This window comes from Myotis lucifugus, unplaced genomic scaffold, assembly GCF_000147115.1.
Source record: "Myotis lucifugus unplaced genomic scaffold, Myoluc2.0 scaffold_321, whole genome shotgun sequence".
In the NCBI taxonomy this organism is placed as follows: domain Eukaryota; kingdom Metazoa; phylum Chordata; class Mammalia; order Chiroptera; family Vespertilionidae; genus Myotis; species Myotis lucifugus.
In genome coordinates, this window is record NW_005871369.1 from 345,719 (window position 1) to 370,208 (window position 24,490).

Genomic DNA, 24,490 nt, shown 5'->3' on the forward strand with positions numbered 1-24,490 from the left:
TGTTAAAAACAGCCCCGGCATTAATCAGAGCTTAAGAGCTTTTGGAAAATGATTCTAATTCAGAAGGGTGGCTTACAAAGAGGCTTGTCGAAAGCGAAGCAGACATCACGTTTTGAAAGGCAAAACGCCTCCTTGGTACCCACACCTGGCTGCTTCTGAAATTCAGCTGGCAGAGGCATGTGGGGGGCACCGCGCCCCCCACCAGCTCACCCATGAGCCCCCCCTCCCTGCCCTGACCTGGGGCCCTCGGAAGGACTTCAGGGAGTGGCCAGTTACAGGTCTCACGGGCAGTCCTTAAAGCCAGGAAGAGGTGCCTGGGCGCCTCCTTTTCTGTCCACCGTGGGAGCGCCTCAGCCCAGGGCTAAAATAAAGCGTGTGCAGAGAGGCAGCTGCGTGGGCAAACACATGGTCAGCATTTGCAAGGAGCCAGGCAGGGCAACGCGCTAATACTTCTGCCTTTTGCCTGCCTGGCACAACAAAGGAGAATGATTTTTGCCATCAGCATTCTCCCTATCACAGAATCACTGCACAATTTAGTATGATTAATGGTTTCCATTTAGGAGAAGCTGAGAACGAACACAGTGGGGGAGACGCAGCCACTGGGCTGCAACTGGAGTGGGAGGGCGAGAGGTGTGGCCGGGGCCTGCCTCTACTTCCCCTCCTGGCATGGCTGGGGAGGCACTCGGGGTGAAGAAACCCATGGCTTTGGACATACACTTGCAGAAACAGCTGCAACCTTGTGATGCACTGTTTGCTCTTTCATCCTCGCCTCCTCCCAAGCATTTGTGACTGAGTGGTCACTCCCTCTTGGCCTGCCAAAGGCAGCTTCGTTCTCAGAGGTTGCTAACTAAGGCTGGGCCGAGAGGCAGCGCGGCGATGGGGCTGCATCGCAGAGGCCAGCTGAACTAATGACACCACTTCTTGGCCTTCCCGATGGCCACACGGGGGTGCCACATAGGGAAGGACCCATCCTGGTGCTGGACGGGCGTGGCCACCTGTCTCCGGAGCCCCCGGGCTGGTGGGCCTAGGCTCGGGTCTCAGCGGTGGGCTCTCCGGGTCCTTCTCCGCTCGCTCTGCAGCTTCCTTTTCGTTCTATTCCGGCAGGCACTGCTTCTTTCAGTCTCCCGGCTGCTGGCGGTGAGTGGTGAGACAATGGCGGTCACAGCCAGAGGCGTGTGGGTGCGGAGAGAAACCAACCGGGAGAACACAGAGGAGTGAAGAGGCCCTGCGTTCTCTGAGCAACCGCCTTTGTAACTAAAGGCAGAAAGGGAGGAAACTGGTGATCTTGGCTGGGTCTAACAGGACTCAACGCCTTCTCGGTGCATTGGTGTCTCTGCAAGGAAATCTATTATTTTCCACACACTGTCTTAAGCATCTCCCGGGCTACATTTCTGGCTGTGTTAGGAATCAAGCCATCAAGAGCAGCTGTGAATGGTTTACGCTTTCAGCAGCAGCAATGAGCTTTGGCAGGGAAGCAGGAGCAAAAACCCAAGGAGACATTTCAGTTGACAGGGATGGCATGTTCCCTTCCTTGTCCAAACGATAAAAGATTCATGCTCCTAATTGCAACACTATGGCTGCCCCATCACTTTATTCTGGGAGAGGAGGTTAGAGAGAACAGGCCTAGAGAGAGGGAGAGAAAGAGAGAGAGATGGATAGTAATTTGGTCACTAGCTAACAAAGGCTGATTAGTGCGAAGACTTCCTTCCATAGCAACACTTTTTAACCGGGTCTGCGGTGTCTGGGCAAACAGCTCTCGTGGATTAGCTGAACTTGAGCCTGCCAGCATCCCGTGCAAGTCTAACGATGAAATACTCAACTACAGAGAAAACAAACCAAAAGGGGTGATAAAGTCGCACATTTCAACATTCAGCAGCCATTAAGGGATTTAAATATTTGCTGCTATTAAAGGCTTGCATTAGGATCTTCCAACACCAGCTCTGGGAGACTAAAATATCTATTTTGGATCAATTTCCCCCCCTTAATAAACACGAATGCAGGATAAACAGTATTAGAAGCTGCGATCGTAACATTGCTGACTTCAGGATGCACTTCCTGCTGGTGACAGCAAGTTTACGCCTGGTGGTTAATTAACCTGAGGAAGATGGCACTTAAGGAAGATGATTTAAGGCTGAAATGTGGCTGTGAGCCTGGTGGGTCTGGCGGGCACCTGGAGAAGTCCTTTCCCCGGCATCACCGCCCCACAGCTCAGCACCTTGAAGGACTCGGATGGAGTTAAATGGTAGCTGAGGGTGGTTGTGCATGTGGAGACCCACAGAGCCGGCAACTTGAAGTCCGGTTTTCCTTGTAGGAATGATTTCCAAATTTAAATGGGAGGCTGGAGTTGTATTTCCCAGCACTGACCACTAGGGGCAGTAGGCAATTTTCTGTTCACTTTGGAATGAAACATAAAAAATATAAAAATCAGAACAAATATAATTTCCTGTGTACAAAAAGAACCTGGAGGTGGAGGATTGGACTTCTGCTTTCAAGCCTTGGTTTTGGGGTGCTCACATTATCCTCATGCCTAATATCCCGATTTGAGCACATGCTAATGTGGGTGGGGGGGGTGTGATGTGGGTGCATTAGATCCCATGGCTCCTATCAGAGGCATATTTCACAGTTTTGAGATAAACCCGGGTAAGGCGAGAAATATGGTTTCCTCTCGCATGCCATGCCGCCTTCGGAAGGTCCCTCACACGTGCCAGCAACGAGGCCCCGAAGGATGACGGGACTCACCGCACGGAACTCGGGGCGGAGGCTGATTTCTTCAAGGCCAACCTGAAAGCTGCCTGTGCTGAGGAGGGACTCACAGATGTCACGTCTGAGATACAGACTTGGTGACTAAGGCCAAGGGAGACTCGCGCACCCAGGTGCTGCCTCGCCTCCCTGTAACCAACGCTGCTCGCTCACGTCTGTTATGTGCCCACCGCTGACTTCACATATGGCCCCCAAGGTCATTGGATGGCGGCCACCAGTCCCCTCTGCCTTCTCCTGGGCAGGGCCAGGACAGCCAAGGACTTCCTTCGGAAATATTTCCAAACTATTCACGTGTGGCTGTGAATACACATTTCACTCGGAAGGAATTCGGCTGCCAGCTATTCATGCCTAAGGGCTGGACCCTTGAGTCCTGGCAAGAAGGGGTGCGTATATGCCTTGGGCAGGAGTTTATACTAAAAGAGAGCCCTCCCGTAGCAGTCTGTAGCGTGGGGACCCACGGCTGCTCTGAGGTTCTGGATGACAGAATCAAAGGAACACCTCTCCGCAGTCGGGCCCGGCGGGATGAGAATTCTGCTGCACGAGGACGGGACAGCGAGAGACGCCAATGCGCACCCGCACTTCACCTCGGGTTCCAGCTGACATGTGTGGGGAAGGCAAGCAGCCCAAACACTGGGAAACTCCCGGAGGAAACAGGGCCATTTCCCTCCCAGACCCAAGGAAGGTCCAGGAATGCACTGAGCTCCCGCTAACCGGGACTCTTCTGGCGCCTTCTCCTTCGCACACCCCATGGGACTCAAAGGAAAATGTCTCATTGGACCTGTGCCTCAGGGCAGGGACTTCCTGGGTCTCTGCCAGGTTTCAGCTGAAACTCCCACCTCATGTTACAGACTGGGGTGGGGCTGGAGTGGGGGGTGGGGGCGAGGGGAGGGGTGACACTAAACATACCTTGTGACTACACAGGGTCTGGAATAATGACACTGACGAATGGTGAAGAGAAAGGGTCTAAGGCAGTGGTTCTCAACCTTCCTAATGCCGCGACCCTTTAATACAGTTCCTCATGCTGTGGTGACACCCAATTTCATTGTTACAAATTGAGCATAATTAAAGGATAGTGATTAATCACAAAACAATATGTAATTATATATGTGTTTTCCAATGGTCTTAGGCGACCCCTGTGAAAGGGTTGTTGGACCCCCAAAGGGGTCGCGACCCACAGGTTGAGAACCGCTGGTCTAAGGCAGGTTCAGGGGCACGTGACGTGCCCACAGACCTGAGGTCTCAGCTAACAGGGTGGAGCAGGCCGGGCCCCTCTGAGTACACAGTCTCCATCTCTCCTCAGCAGCCCCTCCAGCAGACGGTCCACACAGCTGGATGGACAGTGCTGCCCGCGGCTCCCTGCCCGCAGCAGGGGCTGGCAGAGGCCCTGGCATCTCCACTCCTCGAGCCATGAGACTGCCCACCTTCCACACCTAATCCCACTTCCCTTTATTTTCCCATGCAAGCCAGAAGCCGCTGGGCTCACTGCCCTGGGCCCCTGCGGCTCATCCCCTCCTCAGAGGTCCGGCTGGGGCCCCGGCTCCTCCAGAGAGCCGCCTTCACTGACTTCCCTTCTCCAAGCCCAGCTCGGCCGGGCTCCCTGACATGCTGGCCGGGCCCAGGCTGAGGGCCACCTCCTGCTGCAAGGGGTGGGACTGACGCTGTGTTTCTTGCAGGGGCTCGACACTGCACATCTGGGCGACTGGTTTTTACAGGCGGGCAGGAGGCAGGCCAGGAGGGAGGAGGCTGAAATGAGACACCCAGCCTTTGGCTTTCCTAGAGCTCACCTTATCTCCCGCGGCCTTTCCCCAGGCCCTGCCCAGAGAAGGGAGAGCAAACCCCGGGGGAGCATGGCGGGGAAAGGGCGCGCTGGGCCGCTCAGACATATCCACGTTTGTCAGCTCAGCCCCGGGAGCCCAGCCATGGCTCACTCCGGCCTGCAAGGCAAGGACAGACTGGAGCGCGCAGTGCACTGGCCGGAGGTCCCCGCAGCCTAGACAGCAAGTGAGAACGATCTTCCGTGGGCGGCCAGCCAGTCCCCCGCAGCGAGTCTTTCCGTTAAAGGAGAGAACTTGAAATGAAGAAGGCAGAATGAATTATTAAGACACAGAATCCCAAAGTAAGAGACAGGTGGAGCAGCCAACACAGGGAAACTGGGGGTGGGGGGTGGGGTGGGGGGGAACGGGTCCACGGAGGGCGGGCCTGTCCCAGCTGGCCCGCCTCTGCATCCCGCACCTGCACAAACCGCTGATCCGCGCTGCCAGGCACCTGGCCCACCTGGCCACTGAGGGGGAGGAGAGAACAAGGACAGGAAGGATGAGCGGAGGAAGCGGGAGGAATCGGATCAGAGCAACCCGCTGGCAGATTTCCCAGCGCCTGCGGCTGCTCCGGTCCGCAAGGTCCTGAGGAGAAAGCCGGACCAGGGCCCGCGAAACGTCCATTAAAAAGTTCATAATGAGATTAAAGGATCACTTTGTAACATTAATTTTTTTATTAAGAAGACAGATATTTTATAGTACTTCTTTTTTTCTTTTTTTTTTCTTTTGTAAAAATGGTATACATGAACCAATACAAAATGCGAATGGGAACATATGGATATGGAGTTTCTTACACCGTAACACCGTCCATGGACACCTTAGCAACAGAACTGGCCTAGAGGGAGATAGGACGTCGGTGTGACTAAAGAACAAGCTTATTTGGCATCAATTATACATCCTTCATTATTTTATATTCCTTTAAAAAACACAAAAAACAAGTTTGTTCTTTCTTCACTCTAAAAAAAGTGACCGACCTGTACAAAGTAATACTCAACAATACATTTCAAACAGTGCACTGTATACTTAAGAAAAATACATGAACCAATATACAACTAAAGTCCAGAATTTCCTGTTTTTGCTTGGTTTTATTTTATTTTTTTTTTCCAATGTGTGGGGCCTACACTTAGCGATCTACCTGAGACGGAAAACACCAATCGAAACACATGGACCTGAGACATGTCAACATTGTAAGCCATAAAGTTACATCAGGAACACTGCACTACTGTACACTTTTCAAAACAGAAAGACGGGAGGTCCCAAAACGGAGATGCCAATTCTGTGAGCGATGCTACGTTTCGTTTTTTTTATTTTCCTCAAAAGAATGACTGAAAAAACCCTGTCGACAACATGCCAATGATTCTCACCCTTTGATCTGGTCACGCTAGGTCAGGATGGGAGCTAAGGGCTCGGGAGAGAGCTGCACGTTATAAAATTCCGTGAAAAAGGGAGGTTGGTTGTGGCCTTTGTCTGGGTTAGTGCCTCGGGACGGGAGAGGGAGGCGGAGCTGCTCGGCCGATCTCTTTCGAGCCAGTCCGCTCCCAAAGGCCCCGTATTGCCAATGGTTCTATCAAAGGTTAAAATAAAGACAAGAAAAATAAACACGCTTTCAAATAACAAAGAGTTGACACTTTTCCCCCTTAAATAAATCAGCGTAAGTTTTCCACATAATGTAACAATAGTAAAAATGCACCTTGCAAAATCCAAAGTTACTCACTGAAAATGTTATATAATATATATTTATATATATATAGATCTATCTTTTTTGATGCCATCTTTCTATAGGGACTGCGTTCTGGAGTCTGGGGCCTTACCAAGACGCCTGGTAAGAGTTTTGTCTCTATCCTTCAGGACTACTTCTAGGTTCCTAGACGTACCTGCCTTTAGAAAATGTAGAGAACTGACTCCTCCCCTTCCCCCAGGCTCCGCCCACGACGCCCTCCGGTGGCTTCTTTAGTAGCTATGCACTATGGCTGCTGTCATGCGAGGATTGGTAATTTTTTGGCAGATGGTTCTTAAGGCTGAGGAAAGAGGCCAAGGCTAGTGTATGAAAGGTAAAAAGATAAAAACACTCACATTTGAGTTTTGATTAAGTAACTGAAAAGCCCTGCATGCGGCTCCCCACCTCTGCTCTGACCTTTTGGGAACGGAGGTCCACGCAGGCCAGCGTGGGAACTGGCCTCCTTCTGGACCTCCTGCCTTTGTCGAGCCTGATCTGAAGGAAGGAAAGTTTCACACGGGTTTGAGTTGGACATCCCGGCATGACAAATATCTGTAATATACAGTACATGCAGGCCACATCCACCCCTTCCGGGCTGAGCACAAAGGGAAGACCTGTCCCATTCAGTCATGCTCCCATCGCACCGACTTGCTCTTGCCTACAAATTAGTGAGAAGTAAGGCCGACTGGGAAAGGTGGATGGAATCATTTGGAACAGAAACAACCGGAGCAGAACTATCGCTCCCCCTCCCTATGTCCCCTCCTGTGGCAACTCACATTTGTCCGCTTACACAAAAGGAACAGCCCTCCCTGTCAGGTTTGTGAGGGCACTAAAAAAGGAGCTCTTTCCAGCCCAACCCTCTGGACAGTGTGGGGTAGCTACACGGAGCCGTCTACAGACACAGAAGAAAGACAGATTCCACCTCGTTGCGACACACCTCACTGGCAGATAACCCTGTACAGTAATGTAGTTCCACAGCAAACAGAACAGTTTCTGAGTCACAGTCTACGTTTCTAGTCTTCACTGCTCTACGTATTTGAAACATGGGCAGCAGCAAAGAGTTCTCATTGTTTGTTCACCCAAATCTTTACAACAACAGAGAAGAATGCATATGGATACACTAAGTTCTGAACTATGAAATCTAAGCTGTGCTGGTTCTCCTTTTATGAAACTGAATTTTGAACACAAAGCAGTTACTTCAGCAACAAACAAAAAAAGTAAAAACAATAGCAAAATAAGGGGAAGGGGGGAAGATTCTAAGGAATCCCAGCAGGCAAATTCCAAAATGGGAGATTTAAAAAAAAAAATCAAAACATTTTTTGAAAAATAAATGCGCACAAAGAGGAATAAAAAGGAACGCAACCAACAAACAAAAAAACAAGGCACAGAATTTTCTGCAATCTACCCAAACTAAACCCAAGCATCCAAGTTTGACTTGGTAGGAGGAAATAAAAATTAAAAAAAAAAACACAAAAAAAGAGGTGTCAATCAGCAGAGTGTACTTTTCAAAGAACATTTTTTTTTTATACAGCAAATCCCAAGCCTTCCAGGTCTCGCGCCTTTCCACCCATTCATAAAAAATCACACGAATGTCTCTCAAGTTCCAATATCACTGTCTCTTTATCATCTAAATAGGGCCAGCGGGACACCTCATGGAAAGGAAAGGCTGCTCTAGATGAAGTACTCTTTCTTTTCTTCGGAGTTGTTCTGTCCTCCTTCTGCATTGATTATGGCTGTGTCTGCGTCTGCTGCGTCATCGGCTCCTTTGGCTTCATGAGTGAAGTATGTACCTGCAAGATGAAGGGGTAAAGCACCGTGACTGTCTGATGGCCTCTGTGTCAAGTGGTACCGAGATGGCAACTGGCTTTGTGGCCATCATCAGCGCAGTGGAGTGCAGGCAGCAGAGGGGAGAAAACAATCGGAGGAGAGAGCGGGGTGGGTGAGACAAGTGGGGATCCGGGGCTCCAAAGGCACCACGCCGACTGAACCGCTGCGATATAATTCGGCAAATGAGACATTAGAGCAGTGATGATGACCAGGGGATGCGGCAGAGGAAGACGTGAGTGGGAGCTAAAAATGCAGAAGCTGGAGAGCTGCTGGCTAACACATACACAGTCAACGCCCGGGACCAATGACCAGATATATGCACAGACATGATTAAGGACCAAAGCAAGAAAGAGCAATTAGCCAATAGATGAATTAGGGCCCTGATGACGTCACTGCCACCTCGAGTTGTTCAGCGAACCTGGCCTCCTGTCGCTATAGTCACTGGTGCCTCTGGGAGCGAGAATGCTCGCACTCGCCAGGGTGTCTGACTGGCTCCTGCTTCTGCTGCAGGTGGGTTCCAGGTGCAGAACTAGCTTGACGTTCGTCAAGGCTGGGTCTGCCTTAAGCTGCGGGCGAGTCTCTCTCACAGCAACCCTAACCGGACCCAGATTCATGGATTTGCTAACTGGCACGGCCACTTCATAGTGACAACAGACAGGACGGTACAAAGTTGGTGACACTCTTTATCACTAAGTCCCAGGAGTTTACATGGAGAAAGTATGTTATGACATAGGCCTACACTGCCTATGTCATAATCAAAGAGCCCTGTTCCCACTATACACTGTCTTCATAGAAACTCTTAGGTAAAAAAAACACAACAAAACCCATTGCTTTCAGGTTTCCCGAGTGACAAGTCTGAGAAGGCAGGCAGCCAGTGTCCCCCTGGGGCCCTCCTTCCTCTGCCTCTCCCCTCGCTCTCCCCAGCCGAGTGCAGACCTCTGTCCTGCTCTCTGGCCTGACTTCCTGGCTCAGCCTCGAGAGGCGGCGGGTTCTCGGCCAGTCTGCTTCTGGGTGTGGGCAGAGGGTGACGTATGCATAGCCCCGAGACCCCAAACAGTTTCATGCCTGAGACGGGCACTTTGGATCCTGAAGGCAGTTGTCAAGGACCTTGGACTTCCATTGCTGAGCTTAAGGGAACCTCTCCAAATGCAAATTCTACAAGCGAGCGGTATGTAAGCGCTTAGAGTCCATCTATCGGAAGCCCCGCAAGCTCATTGCACAGCACCGAGAAAAACAGCTGAGAGACAAGGGCGGACGAAGAGGGGGAAGATCAATTACCTAGGGAGAGGGGGGTCAGAGCAGCGGGGCAGGAGGAAAGCGCTGGAAGAGGGGAGGCCCATCCAGACTGCACAGCCGGTAAGTGTGTGATTCATGGCAATTTGCATCAATGACACTGATAATCTAAAAGATACATATTTATGTGGCTTTCCAGGCACACCAAACCAAGGAGGTGTTCTGGCCACTGTGGGCAGGCTACCTGAGCCTGGGGCAGGCGCACAGCCGGTCCACCCGCCCCCCCCCGGAAGCTGTAGGTCACGGGCGTTCTCTCTCCATGTCGGTGTGGTTCACCCCCACCTCACACACCAGCCCCGACTGTGGTTTTCCCTCTGTCCCCAATTATGGATTGTAGAGTAACAATCTATAAAGCTGTATATTTAGAGAAAACCCAAATCAAGGAGTGCTTGCTACTCATCAACTCTCTGAGTCCTAATCAGCAGCTGCTAAATTTTCTTTCTTTCCCTCTCCGTTTCAGGAATCAAAGAGGCCATGCGGCCACATAACCCAGACTGCCTATCCAGGACAACCTTGCCAAGTCCCCGGATGTGGGCGGTGGGGCACGAGGCCCCGCCTGGCCAGGCACCTGCTTACCTTTGTGTCTGGCAAAGTAGCGCCCCAGAATGATGAGCAAGCACAGCATGGCGAACACCACCACGGCCACGACGCCGCCAATCACGGCGTGGTCCACTGCCCGGATGGAGCCTTCTTCACCTGCTCGGGAGTCTGTGGGATCAGAAGAGGAAGAGGGATGTAGAGCTCATCACAGACACCAGAAGCCCCGGGGACGCGGCCTGCAGGGCCGGAGGAGTCAGCGAGAGCAACCGGGAGGTGGGAGGAGCGACAGGCGGGACAGACTGGGCTGGCCAGTGCTGCCCTGGCCCCTCGGCCCACAGGCCATTTCCCTAGAGCCTCTCAGGGGCGCTAATGCGCTTGGAACAGCTCAGGCAGGGAGCGGGGGAAGGAAGGGCCCATCGCCCTGGCTGCTCTGAGCGTTCACGCTATCTGTCCAGGTGCCGCTCTACCAGGGCGGCCACCCTGACCCAGGGCGCTCGCTCGGAGCGGATGGCACCTTTCGGCAGTAACGGGAGCTGTGGAGGGAGGCGGGCCGCCCAGTGTCTTAATCTCTGCTGGGCACAGGCACAGGCAAAGTGAGGCGCTCCAAGCCACAGCTGCCTAGAGATAAACAGGATTATGAGACTAAAGACAAGTGGCATGCTTGCTCCCTGTAGGATGTGTGAGGGAGGAGGCCTCAATCTAAAACCTAAAGACCTATTTCAGAAAGACAGCGAGGAATGATGGTCCGTCGCCACAGACGGCTCCTATTTTATTAATTTAGCACTCCACAACGCAATTAATTCTCCTTCATAACATCACTCCCTCGGATGTCTTCTTCCGACGGAGGAGTGACGCTTGGCTGGGGAACAGCGCGGAAAGGACCCGAGTGAGCGATGGCCGTGCGGAAGCGATGGATGGCAGGGTAAACAATTTTAATTTCGGGCTGGCTGCATCACCCCTCGCTGAAATCCTAATGGCACCCAGGATTTATAATGTAGTAAAAAACAATTATTCTCCCGTTGATTAATACATTAACATTTTGGAGTGGAAGCTAAACCATTGTCTTTCTTTTTTTATTGAGTCAAGTACGACACCTCCATTAAAATGATTTACTAGCTGTACCTTACAATTTAAGCACAGCAGCAACAGAAACGGTAAAAATCTTTTAACTTTACATGATTTGTGAAGTCATATGTGAAGGATTTACCATTTAAATCTTTCAGTACAAGCAGCACATGGCCTATAAATCTGTCCCTGCAGCTGCTGGACGCCTGAGGAATGGAGACCGAGAGCGCAGATCCAAGTCCATTTTTAAGAAAGATTTATCTCGGACTCTCGGCAAAGAACAGAGCAAATCTCTGAAGCCTCCACCTCTAATAATATTTGAAGTTTATCGATCAAGTGTACAGATCCGTGACAGCTAAAGGTAATGGTGCTCTTTTGAGCCGAAACCTGATACCACGCTTTCAGCAGGAGGCATGATTTACACTTTCCATCGATATTTCCAATTCTGCGAGGAGATTAAGTACTGAAGGGCGTGGGGAAGTAACTCCTGACCGAGGGGGTCTATGGAAAGGGCTTTGATTAAAAGAGCTTACATTTTAAAATGAAGTATTTAAAGTGTTTCATTAAGTTACCTTCGAAAGGACGACAAAACCCCAAATCCAACCCCAAACAGAAACGCCGAACGAGAGCCGCGGCGGCCGCCTGGGGCCACAGGGGATGCGCTGACGTGGAGCATGGAGATGGCGCAAGTGCAGCCGCCCATGAGCCCGCCCGCCACGCGCCAGACCCTCCGGCACCGTGTCTAACGAGCTGGGCCCGAAATCAGGGGAGAGGAACCCCTCCCGGCCAAAGCGCTGCCGAGTGCAGACGCCAGGCCTCGGAGCCTTGGAAGTCACTTCAACAAGGCAGAACTCGGCCACGGAAACGCCCAGGAGACACCAGAGCGTGCTGAAGGGGAGCACTGCCCTTGGGGTGCCCCTGGATGCTGGCACCTGCTGGGGGGCTGTGTTTACACACCGGAGACTCTCACCCCAACGGCACCGATTCAAACTGCTCACAGGGAGACAAAAGCGACAGGAAAGCCAGCGAACTGTGACTTCTTCGGGGAGCTGTCGAAGTCAGGGGTCTGTGGGAATGAGAATGAACTCATCTCCAACTGCCAGGAACTTGGGGCGAATGCCACATGAGGGCCTCTCAGCCCTGGCGAGGGAAGCGAGGCGGTTCCGGCCATGAGGAGGGTGCCAGGCATTGAGGCAAGAGGGGAAGGCAGGGCCCGCCCGGCACAGCAGAGAGCAGCGTCGATGGCTGACCCAGCACAGACCTGGCCCGTGTGGAGAAGGCTGCCTCTCCATGCCGAGGCACAGGAACGTTCTAGAAGCCAGGAAAAGAGAGAGAGCCCGCACACGAGAGAGAGCTCTTGATAAAGGAAAACGAGACCCTCCTGGGCAGCGTCCGTGGCCTTCATTTCTTCAGCCCACACGAGTCATTTGGCCTTTGCTCCCTGTGACTCTGAAGCCGCCGGAGCTCGGGCTGCTCCCTCGCTGCCCACATCCACACCTGGTGCCACCTCTCCTCCCGCCCTCCAGGCCATGCACATGGCAGACGCTTGCCTATGAGGGCGAAGGCTCCTGCTCGCTTCCGATACTCAGATCGGAAGGTTCGCCACCGTCGGTTCGCCACCGCCTCCCGTCACTGCTGACGGACACAGAAGGTGGTGATGTTTCATTCCCAGGAGACACTGCAGGCTGGGAGCTCCTCGTGCCTCCCCCCACCCCACCCACCTGGCTTCCTGCCCATCGGCAGGTGGCGGCGTGCTGGGCGCCCCTAAGAAGAGCGGGGCTGTTCCCAGCCTCATCTCACGCTTTCCTTTGTTTCCATGAGTGGACCCGGGAGGAGAGTTCTCGGTGCCATGGACGCGCCCACGGTGATGGAGCAGCAGGTGAGCGCTGGTCAGCTATCACCAGGTGGGAAGAGTGCCTGCGCCCGCGGCCGGGGCACTGTGGCCGGGCACCCGGGGCTGGTGCCTCCCTCAGGCAGCAGCAGCAGCACAAGCCGTCACTCAGAGGCGCTGGCTGATGAGTCAGATGAAACCTGGAGCTGAAGGAGATGCCGACCCCGAAAGGGGCTCTGGCGGGGCCTCCAGAAGCCACTTCCCAGTGAGGACTCGGGCGTGTCTGTGCCGCCCACCGTCACCCACAGATCCTGCTCCTCTTGGGGTCAGACTTTCGCTCAGGCCAGAGCCGCCTGCTTTCCTGGGGACGTGCTCCCAGGTCCCTGGCTCCTTTGCTCAATGAGGCAGAAAAGAGAGCCAAAGAGGTGGGCTCTCCAGCTGCCCGGCTCCTACGCGGGAAAGTTAACGTTTATAAAACCTGCTCCTCGGCCAACAGCCCTCTCTTGTCGTCTAGCGGACGATGTGCTTCCCTCCCAGGAGCAGGGGTTGGCGCTGCACTCGGGACTGAGCTCTGCTGTCCTGCAGCCGCTGTGCAGTGGAGCGTGTGCACAGGGTGCAAAGGGGCTCCAGCCCGGCAGAGCGAGCACATGGGTGGTCGCCGAGTGCAGAATCCCATCAGGACCGCAGGTGACAGGCTGTCACCGAGCCCAGTGTCTGCCTGGCGTGCGTGCCCACGCGGTGTGGCACTGTCCGGCCTGCAGTCCTGTCTGCGGCTCAGTGTCACCCGGTCTCTTGGGATGGACCCCACGGACGGATGAGCATGCCCAGTTAGCTTTCCTTTTGGGAAAGAGCTGTCCATCGAGGTCCTGGGGAGCGTTCATAAGCTGCTGACAGAAGCTATGCGGGCTCCCCCGGTGTGGCCACAGCTCCCACCATGGGCCTCGCACTGGCCTCAGAGATGGAAAGGACAACCTGTTTCGAAGGAACTCCCAGGAGGGCCGGCCAGGCTGCTCAGACCTCCCCTCGGGCCAGGCAACCGGCCGCCCATTCCTCGGGGCACTGTGCGGGAGGGGGGCACTGGGGCTCCCCTCTCCCGGCTGCCTTTCACCGCTCCTCGCAGCCAGAGCCGCTGCCTGTGTTAGAGCCGCGCTGCCCCAGGCCCCGGCTTCTGTGGCTACTTTGCGGCCTGGTCAGGGTTGCAGAACATAATCCGCCACAACCATGGTCTGTGAGAGCCGCAGGGAGCCAGGAAGGGCCAGGACACCCCAGACTAGCTCCTGGCACACGGGGACCTGGGCACCCTGGCACCTTGAGCCAGGCTGCAGCCCGAGGCCATTTTTTTTTTTTTGACAAAAGGATACCAAGTCTTCCACCTCCGAGGGGCCAAGTGCGACACGGTAACGAGTACACAGTCCCACACAGGGCTGCTTCCTTCCCACTGGGACGGTCCCGCTCGGGCTAGAGGCACCCTGGAAACTCGGGGAGCAGACACTCCCCTTAAACGCGCCATCTGTGCTCTCCGCGGTCACACCCGACCTTAGCAGCTTCTGAAGACATCAGGCCTCCTACTTGAATTTACCGAACCGTCAGCTGCTCCACCTCCACGGCCTCCTCACCTGGGGGGCTGCAGGAGAGTCCGAACCGCTGGCTTTTTGCAACAGTTCTGTCCCTGGCTCAGTCTCGCCTCCCCGCATGGAGACTCGCTGGATGGGTCAGTTTAATGGAAAGCTCTGAGACCCGGAGTTTGGGAGGGAAAGGCTGTCTCCGCTCGCTAGGGCTGGAGGGGGATGAGTCTATCTCAGAAGCAGCTTAATGATCAGGGTGGCACTTGCGACTTCTTGTTGGAAAAAAGAGAAAGCCTGGCAGTGGATTTCCCTAATCTCTCGCAAAAACAAAATCTGGCCTCAAAGACAAAACAAAACAACCCAAAAAGCCGGGCACCATCTGAATCACGGAGCTGCTCATTCTCGTCACCTATCCGTCACCGATCGCAGCTCCCGCCACGACAACAAAAACAAGTGTGCGTTTTAAAAGCACAACTTTATTACCGAAGGGCAACACACTGAATGGCGCCACTGACAAGATGCCACCTATTTGCTAATCCTAATATGTTATTCTTCTTTAAGATTTGCTTTTCTCAGCACCAATTCAATTACAGAGGCTACAAATCCTTCTGACATTTAATTCCCTCTTGTCAGAGAGCAGTAAATGCATCCAGCACGTGCACAGCTCGCCCATTAAGATGTGAATACGCACTGGGCTCACTGGCCGCCGTGCAGTAACCTTCCTCTCCTCAGAGTGAAAGGGAGGAGTCGTGTAGGGCAGGGAAGCAGGAAGCCTCCTCCAAGCGCCCGGGCACCGCATCGCCTCACATCCCTTCAGCTGCATCTCATTCGTGCGGTGTCACTGCGGCTACACTAACATTTCAAAGGAACCGTGTGCAGCCCACCCCGCGTGGTGAGCCCAGGGCTCAGTGCGTGCTCATTTGGGTGAGAACACTGCACCCAGCGAGCAGGATCGGGCGCGTAGCTTTTCCGGCCTACGCCAGCGTCCAGAAACTGGCCTGAGTGGCAGATCCGGGGAGACATACGGCCCCACCTCCAGTGGGGTCCCCAGGAAAGTACACTGGCCATCAGGGAGAAGCTGGGCTTCGTCACTGTTCTGTGACATAGGTGGTCTGTCGGCTACTCTGAGCCCTGAGCACACCACACATTACCCAGGGTTGTTGGGGAGTCTGTGTGCTGCTGATGTGCCAGCCTCCCGGCCAGGGCCGGTCCAGCAGAGGCACTCGGAGTGTCTGCCACGTTTAAGCCCGTCCTCTTAAAGCCTGAGGCTCCATTCAGTTCTTAACCACTGACTCAAGGCAAACATCTATCCGCTCTTTGGGGTAAGGGTGGTACCGCACACTCGGCACTGTTTTCTGATGGTGAGATGCCCTAGCCCTGCCCACCTGAAGTCACCAAGCCCTTTCCTACGCAGAACAGCACACGGGACTGTGGTCAGCTCTCCTGCCGTGGGCAAGGCTGCAGCCTGGCGGCGAAAGGCCACCTAGTCATGATTCAGGTGAACCACCCGAGTGCTAGGTATTAAGTACTAGTTGTCAGCTACACACAGGAACAAGTGCGTTCTTAATATCCGCTGCTCTCCCTCCTCAAGTGAACTGCTGTAATCTAAGCGGCGTGGGGATGACGTCCTGCAACAGGAGTCCCTCCCCAAGCGCCAGTGTTCCCAGAGACAGAGAGGCGCCCGGAGCCCGCTCTGCGGTCGCACAGGGCTTCAAGGGCAACACCTTTTCCATTTTAAGCACCAGGAGGGCGGTCTCCTTCCTCCCAGGGGGGGAAACGGCAGCATGTTGGATCATGGGAAGATCAGCAATAAGATGAGGTTCCCAGTCACACTGTGAGGACACCATGGGCCAGCTGGTGTGGGCGGGCCATGATTGGTCAGCTACGCCTTGTGCTAAATGGAATTTTAAAGTAAGGGAATCTACAGGTTTAACCTCTGCAATCAAGCACTATCCCATGGCATTCAGCACCATCTCAGTGGGAAGCGAATCCCATGGTTTAGGAGAGTCAGGGCTTTGAAGGGAAAAGCTGATTTAATGCTGGGAGAGACCACCCAGGGAAGTCAGCACTGACTCTCCAGCTGATGGGTCTGGAGGGCTGACTGTCCCTCCTCGTGTCCTGGATGCACAGACTGGACTGAAAGGGCCCAAGAGGAAAAGGATTCCCAAGGCCCCAGAGCAGAGGAAGGATGGAATTCCCAGGGAAGAAACCCGCTCCAAACCAGCCCCATCTCCTAGAGAGGCCGGAGGAGCCAGGCGTTCAAATCCTCACGGTCTCTCGAGTAAGTCATGTAACCCCTGGAGCCCGGCTCCTCGTCTGTGCACTGAGATGAACAACCTTCAGGCTTTTCCCGAAAACCTTCCCACGTCTGGCCCGTCCTGGCCCACTCTTTCTGTTCCAAGGGCCTCCCGTCCAAGGGTGAGCTGTGTGGCTGGCCTCCCCTCCCCAGCCCACACTCACTCTCCTGTCCCACTGTGGCTCTGTCACCTTCACAGTGTTGGCCACAGGTTTCCTGTGCTCTGAGCCTGTCTCCCACCAACCCTGACTGCCGTGGGGTCTGCGGCAGCTCTAGCTTCTGCTGGGCTTGCTCACGGCTGCATCCCTGGAGCCCAGCTCAGAGCTGGCACGTGCCAGGAGCTCAAACAGTTGTGTTGAGTGAATGAAGAACAAATGAGATCATCAATATATGTGAGAGCTTTCTAAGCTGTAAATACTGTATACATATGAGTAAACAATGACACATTTTACGTTTATGGGGCAGACCCTGACTGCGTCTACACAGCCCAGCCCAGCTGGCTCTGGCTGTTTTATCACCAACATTGCAAGTCCACCAGTGAGAAGGAATCGCCCATTTGCCCAATCTGAGCCACACGTTGGGTGGGGGCTAGTTAAGAGTCCCTCACAACACATTCACACTAACCAGACGGTCATGTATCCCAGCTCAGAACATCACCTGGATCCAGACCTTTAAATGCTTCCGTTATCTAAACACCTGGCTGGATTAGCAAAGCCATTTAGAACGTGCCTCTACCCACACGCTCCTATGGAGTGCGAGGGAGACGTAGGACTTTTCCAGATCACGCTCTCCTGTGCAGGGCAGGAGCTGAGAAAGCGTTTTGGGGAAGCATGCAGCTCTGGAACTTCCGGGCCATGCCTTTGCTGCAAAGCAGAAGGCTGATGGGCTGCTCTCGGCACACGGAGCGCTGGCCGCCGCACTCCACTCCACAGGCCCCGAGGCCCGGCCATTGCTGCGGCAGTTGGAGACATTTTTTAAAAGTTTTAGAATAAAACGGAAGGAAAAGAGGCTTAAAGCTATTCTATTCCACGTGGGGGGCAATAACCACCAGCTGTCACCAGATGTAACTGATAAAACAATTAAAAACTCTTGTCAAGTTAACAACCACAAAGCAAGCGAAAGGGCTCAAAGCCAACCTGCGGAAGCTCCTAGGTCTGCGTCAACACTCGCGGAACTACACAAGCACAACGCTTAATGCAGAGGCACCAGAGGGGCCACGGGCTCGCTGGGTGAGGAGGAGCCCCGTGTTGCTTAGGAAACGGTCCTGAGCTGAGGAGGTGGTGCTGGGGGGGTAGGGGGGGGCGGGGCAGGGGGAGAGTGGAGACAGACTATCATTTTGAAGAAAATGCAGAATATAACATTTATCCATATTAAGAAAAGAACGAAATTTCCACCCAGATAGAGCGGGAATGAATGGAAATATGATTCATTACCACAGTTTAGCATTAAGCGGGCAACACCTACTCTAATTTATTGATGGACTGTTTAAGGCAGGTGTTAACCTGTTTGTCTTGTATTATAATTGAATTCAGTCTCTAGGCTACAGAAATTTGAGAAGTTCATCCTTTCTCAATCAATATGCTCCCCTTCACTGACCCATTTCAAGACAGCTTCATAAAAAATAATGTATTTTGTTTTAATAAATTTAAACAGTATGACAGCTGCTCAATTTTTATTGGTTGTTTTTTGCCCCTTCAGATGTCTCTTTGCTGCTGAGCGAAGTCAAGCTCACAATCAATAGTAATTGATTAATCAGCATCCCCTTTGAACAAAGGTGCTAATCAGTTTTTGATTAGTTCATCAAGCCAGATGCAAAGGCAGCCTGGCCGCCTGATGGACGGCGGTGTTCAGCAGGCTCCGGCTCCTGAGCGGCGGGATGGCAGCGCTCCTGGAGGTGTGGGGAGGGAGCGGTGCCATGATTAATTTAACTGCGTTATGACGAACACAAACAGTTGTTGGTTTATTGCTCCTGACTTGGGGTGATTGAGAGAACGGCAGCAGGGCAGCGTCTGACTCGGTGCGGTGCTGAGACCCAGAATAGTCCTTCATTGAGGATGCAGTGGGGAAGGGGGGGTGGCTACTTCGTCCCATTCTCCTAGAGGAGAAACACGACTTCTGCAAGGATGCTCGTGTGGCTAACATCCAAGAGGGTCAGGGACAGAGAACGCGTCCTTTCTTAGGACCCTGAGAAGGTCCACACGCCACGGCCACCGTGTCGGTGCTCTCAGGCAGAGTGGCACAGACTGAGGCAGAGATCCCTCACGGCTGCACTGCCTTCTATGCAGGGAGGACTTGTCTCCTCCAATTTAACAGAAACTCAGGTTAAGGTGTTTGCAACTTTTCCAAATAGACCACAGCTGAGAGGCAAAAAGGAAGCACTTCCTTGATGGACTGGTTGTCTTCTCAATCTTCTGTTTTCTTATCTCTGTAAATTCATTGGGGTTTGGAACTCACTAACTCATCCACGTGTCTTATCCCACTGTGGGTATACTATGCGGCAGGCACACAGCAGGGAGCGAGGCCGGCATGTCCTGGAGCTCCCACTCCAGGACACATCCGACAGCTAAGCTCCGACTGAGATGCGCTCCCTAACAGGAAACTGAAGGCCTCCTGGGGGCTGGCAGAAGCACAGGAGGCAATACTTACATGGCCTCTGGAAGGACTGGTGGTGGGTGCTGTCTTCCTCTCCCTGGGTGGGGCCTGCATTTAATGCTTTACCTCAACAACCAGCTCTTCAAGGGAGCTGCACTGAAGGGCAGCACGGAGCCTTCTTCCCAGCAGGCTGGGGGGCATCTACAAGGCCAGGTCTTGGTTCCTCCCAGTGATGAGAGGGGCTCCTCACTGATTCACCAAGAAGTGACTGAGCAAAACGTGCACGAAGCCGCAGCTGGTTGGCAGGGACGGGAGCTCATGAAATGGCTCAGCTCTGACCATTTTAAATGCCCCCCCTTTAGGATATGCTGCCAAAATATAAGATGGCTCTGTCTTTTGGTTTTGTTCCATCCACCAAAAGGGTGGATTACAAACAAATATTTGGTAATACGCAGTTACAATCGGCCCGAGTTTACAGGGGCTCCTCACTGATTCACCAAGAAGTGACTGAGCAAAACGTGCACGAAGCCGCAGCTGGATTCACGCGAGCTGACTTAACTCGTTTCCCGCACTCCAAGTGTTAAATGCCCCCCCTTTAGGATATGCTTCTTATTCTGGATTAGTAACACCTAAATCCTGGAATCAAGCATGAAACCTACTTTTGCAAGAGCTCAGTGTGCGGTGGAAAAGGTCTGAGGTGGATCATTAGTTTACCTCACGGTGTGTGACAAACAATTGCCCCTTTCCGTCCTGTCCCTCCCCACCCCCACTTCCAAGAATAAGATGACGAGGCTTTTCTAACTTACTCCACGGCAGTAAAAGGTCCATAGGAGTTTTTAAAAATAAAGATCTTGCCTCATAATCCAACATCCTTTAAGTGCTTTATAATGCAACAAACTTTCTCCTGAACCATCATATACCGAGGACATAAACTTCAATTAAAGCTACTGAACTGAGTGGCTTGCGCACAATCCCAACCATGACTTGACTGCCACTGCATTCATAGCATCGGCCCCCGTTTGAAATATACATGCCACTGCCACAGGGAAGAGAGGTGGGAGGGAGGAAAACAGTGTTAATAACATTGATTTTTCTTTAGTCTCAAAATCCACAATTGCTCATCGATTGCTCAACAAACCAAATGGGCATTTTGTAGAGTGGACAGAGCACCCACAGGTTGGACACTGCAGTGCCTTACCCAATGACTAGCCCTTACCTGCGAGGTCCTCACTGTCCAGTTCTTCTGCGGAATTGGGCAACTGAGTAAGGCCTTACAAGTAAAAACAAATCGTTTTTCTTTTCATTCCTCAAGGGACATAAACAAAACACTTAAGAACTGAGGATGAATGTCTCAAAAACATGAGCCAAATCTCTTGCTATCTCGTTCTTTTTGGATAGCTTGAATGTATTCGTAGGTAAGTACATTTCTCCAATCATTTGATTTTGTTATTGATACACAATCAAGGCAGAAGGATTCCTGTCTCCACTTTCAAAGCACATGAAATATGAAGGTGAATGTCTAAAATCACTCATTCATAACAGCATGCAAAAAAGAAAAATAAATAAAGCCCGATTGTGACTGTTGATGCCGATATAGCTTTTAAATACAGATATATTTACATGTTATATACTGATGTAAGTTTCATTTCACATTTTTCTGTAAATTGAAATCCTTTGCCAGTACTGACAAATGCAGTTTATGATCAATTTATGACGCTGTTGTATCACTTGTTTTAAATGGTACAGCATCTGCTCACTGCAGATTGCAGGCTATGCCTTCATCAGAAAATCTGATTTGCAAAATGGTTGTTTTAAAAAAGAAAATTTCAAAAATCAGAGGTATTCTTGAAAAATAAAACTCTCAAAGCTGAAAAAGCAGTTAGGTCAGGAGGTACTCCAGTGGGGGTTGACATGCCCGTATCCCCCTCACCACCAGTGTCGGCCAGCTGTGATGGCTCTCCGCTAGGCTCTGATTTGAGTTAAAAGAGCAAAGTAGAGAGAGAATGGCTGGGGCTCAGCCAGGAGATGGCTTCCAATCCTTGTGCTTTATGTTTTCTAAACACCCCAAAATGCTGGGCAATCCTGGAGGCCTTTCCTTGCTCTTCAATGTTCTGCTTAAAGTCCTGTCTGTCCGACTGCTCTAATTCACACAAGTCGCTAATGTTTCTCTAATGGGACTTGTCACTTTTGAAGATATTCGTGGACCTATTACATAGCAAGGTCTTTAAGAGAGGGGACATCTTGTTTATTTTTCATCTTTCCCTTCTTTTGTAGTCAAGCACAAAGTACATGTCCAGTGTTTGCTGAATGAAGGATTTGGGAGTAACACTCAGTGAACTACCAACCAGAGCACAAAAGCAGCCAAAACAAATGCTCGGGAAACAAGCAATGCAAACTGATGGCACTATTTTCAGAAAACCCAAAGTAACGGAAACACTCATGTAAAAATGGTCATAAAAGTTTGGGCTTTGTAAGCTGTTTTCTAAACAAGCCCAATGACTATCACAGCTAGGCTGGTGCCATCAAAAAATGTGGCCGCATCATCCACTCTTGATGCCAATATTCAAGGGCAGGTGCCAATGAACACCAGGAAGGTTTTGAATCCATGAGTGCTCCCCACTATGGATGTAGGCAACTAAAGGGAAAGCAGTGAGTAATGCAACAAATTATAGAGGTAACTGAGTAAAGATGCAATCTATCCATTTGTTCTGAAATCTGATTGGTTGAAAGTGTTCCTGTTTCTAATTGGCTTGATCCATTGTATAAAGACTGATGAATACAATTATTTGAATGATTGTTATAAATGGGCAACATAAAGTACTTCTCTGTAGTTAATTATGAGTCTGCACTTCTCAGAAAGCTAATCCCTCACTTCTGCGTGGCCAATGAATATCAACGCGTCTACATACATGCTTGGCGCCCACTGAACCGCCTTAAACAAGGATGTGTCAAGTAGGTAGCGTTACCGCTCAAGCGTGTTTCTTTGGAGAGAGCAGTAGAAAGCTAATTTTAAAAAATAAAGACAAATGTGTTTATGAAATATCATTGATATGCAGTTTCCCATTAAAAAGCAACAGACAGTTGATATACACCTCATTAAAGACAAAACTGTCATTTTTAATGGCATAAACTTTAAAATATACCAAGTCATCTGGAATCTACTGCTCAGATTACATCTGAAAGTAGGCAGTCATTTACGTCAGTGGCATTAAATTTGTTTTTGCACCACGACTGTACTTTATGAATCTATATGCTCTGCCACAGTCGGATCATTTCTGAATAAATATAATCAGGGAGAGTTTACTGAAGCACTGCATGTGCTGGTGAGGACATGCAGAATTTACCTCCCCAAATTGCTGTGACTTAGGTAGTTTTCTTCCACGCTAAAAATTATAGACCTCTCATTTTATCAAAGAAGACGGAGATGTGTTTTATAAGGCAGAGAATAGTCTTCAGAAGGGATCTTCACAACTTAACAATAAGGAGGAAAGCACATCTTGAATTTCTCTTTAAACTTTCCTATCAACCGTTAAAGCCCTTTCATCACTTCTCATTAAAATCTATTCAACAGTCTCTTGAAATGTTGTTAAACAAGTGCAAGTTTACTTTTGGTCCATGGGATTTTTTTGAGCAATTAATAAAGTCCTGAGGGGCAAACATGATAATTTACTATCTGCACTACAACCGTCTCTTCTGTGCTTCTTGCTGTGCTGCAAGGCACTGCACACAGTCAGCCTCTTCAGACAGAGCTTCTGCGTGCTTATTCCTCCTCTGCCATGGACACCGCTGGCTTCTAAAAGTGCTATGATTTTTAAACTGGGTTAAGGAAAATTTCAAAACTTAGTAACAGCAAGAAATCCTAGATAGTTAAATACATTCAAGGTCAAGTAAAATGTGAATGTTTGTGGGTTCAGTTCATTAGAGTTTCCTCTATCTTTTAAAAAAGAAAATTTCAAAAGAGAATGATCCAATGAAACAAAACCTGAGCCCTCTGGCCCTGGAAGCACGCCCACTGTGAGAAGCCGCAGACGTCTCTCTCTTACCTACAGCCCGCGTCCGCTCCCTGGCACACTATGGAAACTTACTTCCATCACCAGCCATGAGAGCTTGCAGGTGCCCCAGTTTTAACCTAAAAGCTCAGGCCTCCTGCTCTTCCTGCTTGGTCAGCTTTGTAGAGTCCTCCCTTCTTCCCAGGAGCAGAAATTTGGTTCACGGTGGACAGCAGCACACTGTTTCCAAGCTGCGCGCCGGCCGAGGCGTCCGCAGGCCTGCACCGCGCCTGGCCTGACGCGGGCGGCCCGCGTGTCTGCAGGGCCCCGGCTGAACGCCAGCCTCGGGATGCCCCTGCGCGTGCAGACTGACTGTGCAGAGGGGGACACACAGGTGGCGGACATAGAGGTTGTAATAATGCGCACTGCTGGCCGCTTTCCTTTAAAATGGGCTTCCGAATTTCCCCACAATTAGAATAGAAAGTAAGATAAGAATTTCATGTGCTTTTGGAATTTTATCATGGCTTACGCTACTTATAAAATAAGTCAGGGAAAGGGAGATTCGTGGGGCAGGTACCTAAGGGCAGTGGACTAAGGTATAAACATTTAGAAACTAAAAGGAAAGTGAAACATTATTTCAGAGGGGTTCCAAGTTTGAGTCTTACCACAATTACATACTGAATTAAAATATTTAAAAACTCATTTGGGAGATCAAAATTCATGAGATCGTCAGCATCTAACGTATCAAGAGGTGGAAAGCAAAAGAACAGTTAGATTTGATAATAATAAAATAGGAGGGGGAGAGGGAGGGATGGAGAGAGGGACCGGGGGAGGGAGGGACAGGGGGGAGGGAGGGAAGAGAGAGGGAGAGAGGGAGGGAGGGAGGGAGGGAGGGACACCTGGAATCGGGAGAGGCCAGCTGACAGCAGTGCAGCAAAAGCACAAGCACTATACCAGACCATAGGCATGCTGTCACCCAAACCCTCACACGGGGAGGGGGGTGGGGCAGGGAGGGGACACATAGGGCAGAAGAAGAACAAGGCACAAGACACAGACAGAGAAGCACCCACATTTGAACAGACAAGTAAAGACCGTCGCACGCACCCACACATCAATAGCCATCATGACAGGTACACCATCCGTGCTGGAAGTCACTCATGCACTTCTGCCATCAGGTTCAGACCAGGTGGGACCAGGGCGT

General features: G+C 51.5%; 1 protein-coding gene across 4 annotated transcripts in view; it reads right to left on the bottom strand.

The window, feature by feature from the left end:
• Positions 1–1,244: 1,244 nt before the first annotated feature.
• CADM1 (cell adhesion molecule 1) overlaps positions 1,245–24,490 on the bottom strand; it is a 347,826-nt gene continuing 324,580 nt past the window's right edge. The window contains exons 8-9 of one of the 4 annotated variants that reach the window (XM_023764209.1): positions 9,988–10,119; positions 1,245–1,623 (exon numbers count right to left, since the gene is read on the bottom strand). In XM_023764209.1, the coding sequence (XP_023619977.1) occupies positions 1,586–1,623; positions 9,988–10,119 (170 nt within the window). In that variant the 3' untranslated portion in view covers positions 1,245–1,585. Of the gene's footprint in view, positions 1,624–5,225; positions 8,082–9,987; positions 10,120–24,490 lie in introns of those variants that run through there. The other 3 variants (XM_006100646.3, XM_023764208.1, XR_002832101.1) reach the window with 3 other exon arrangements.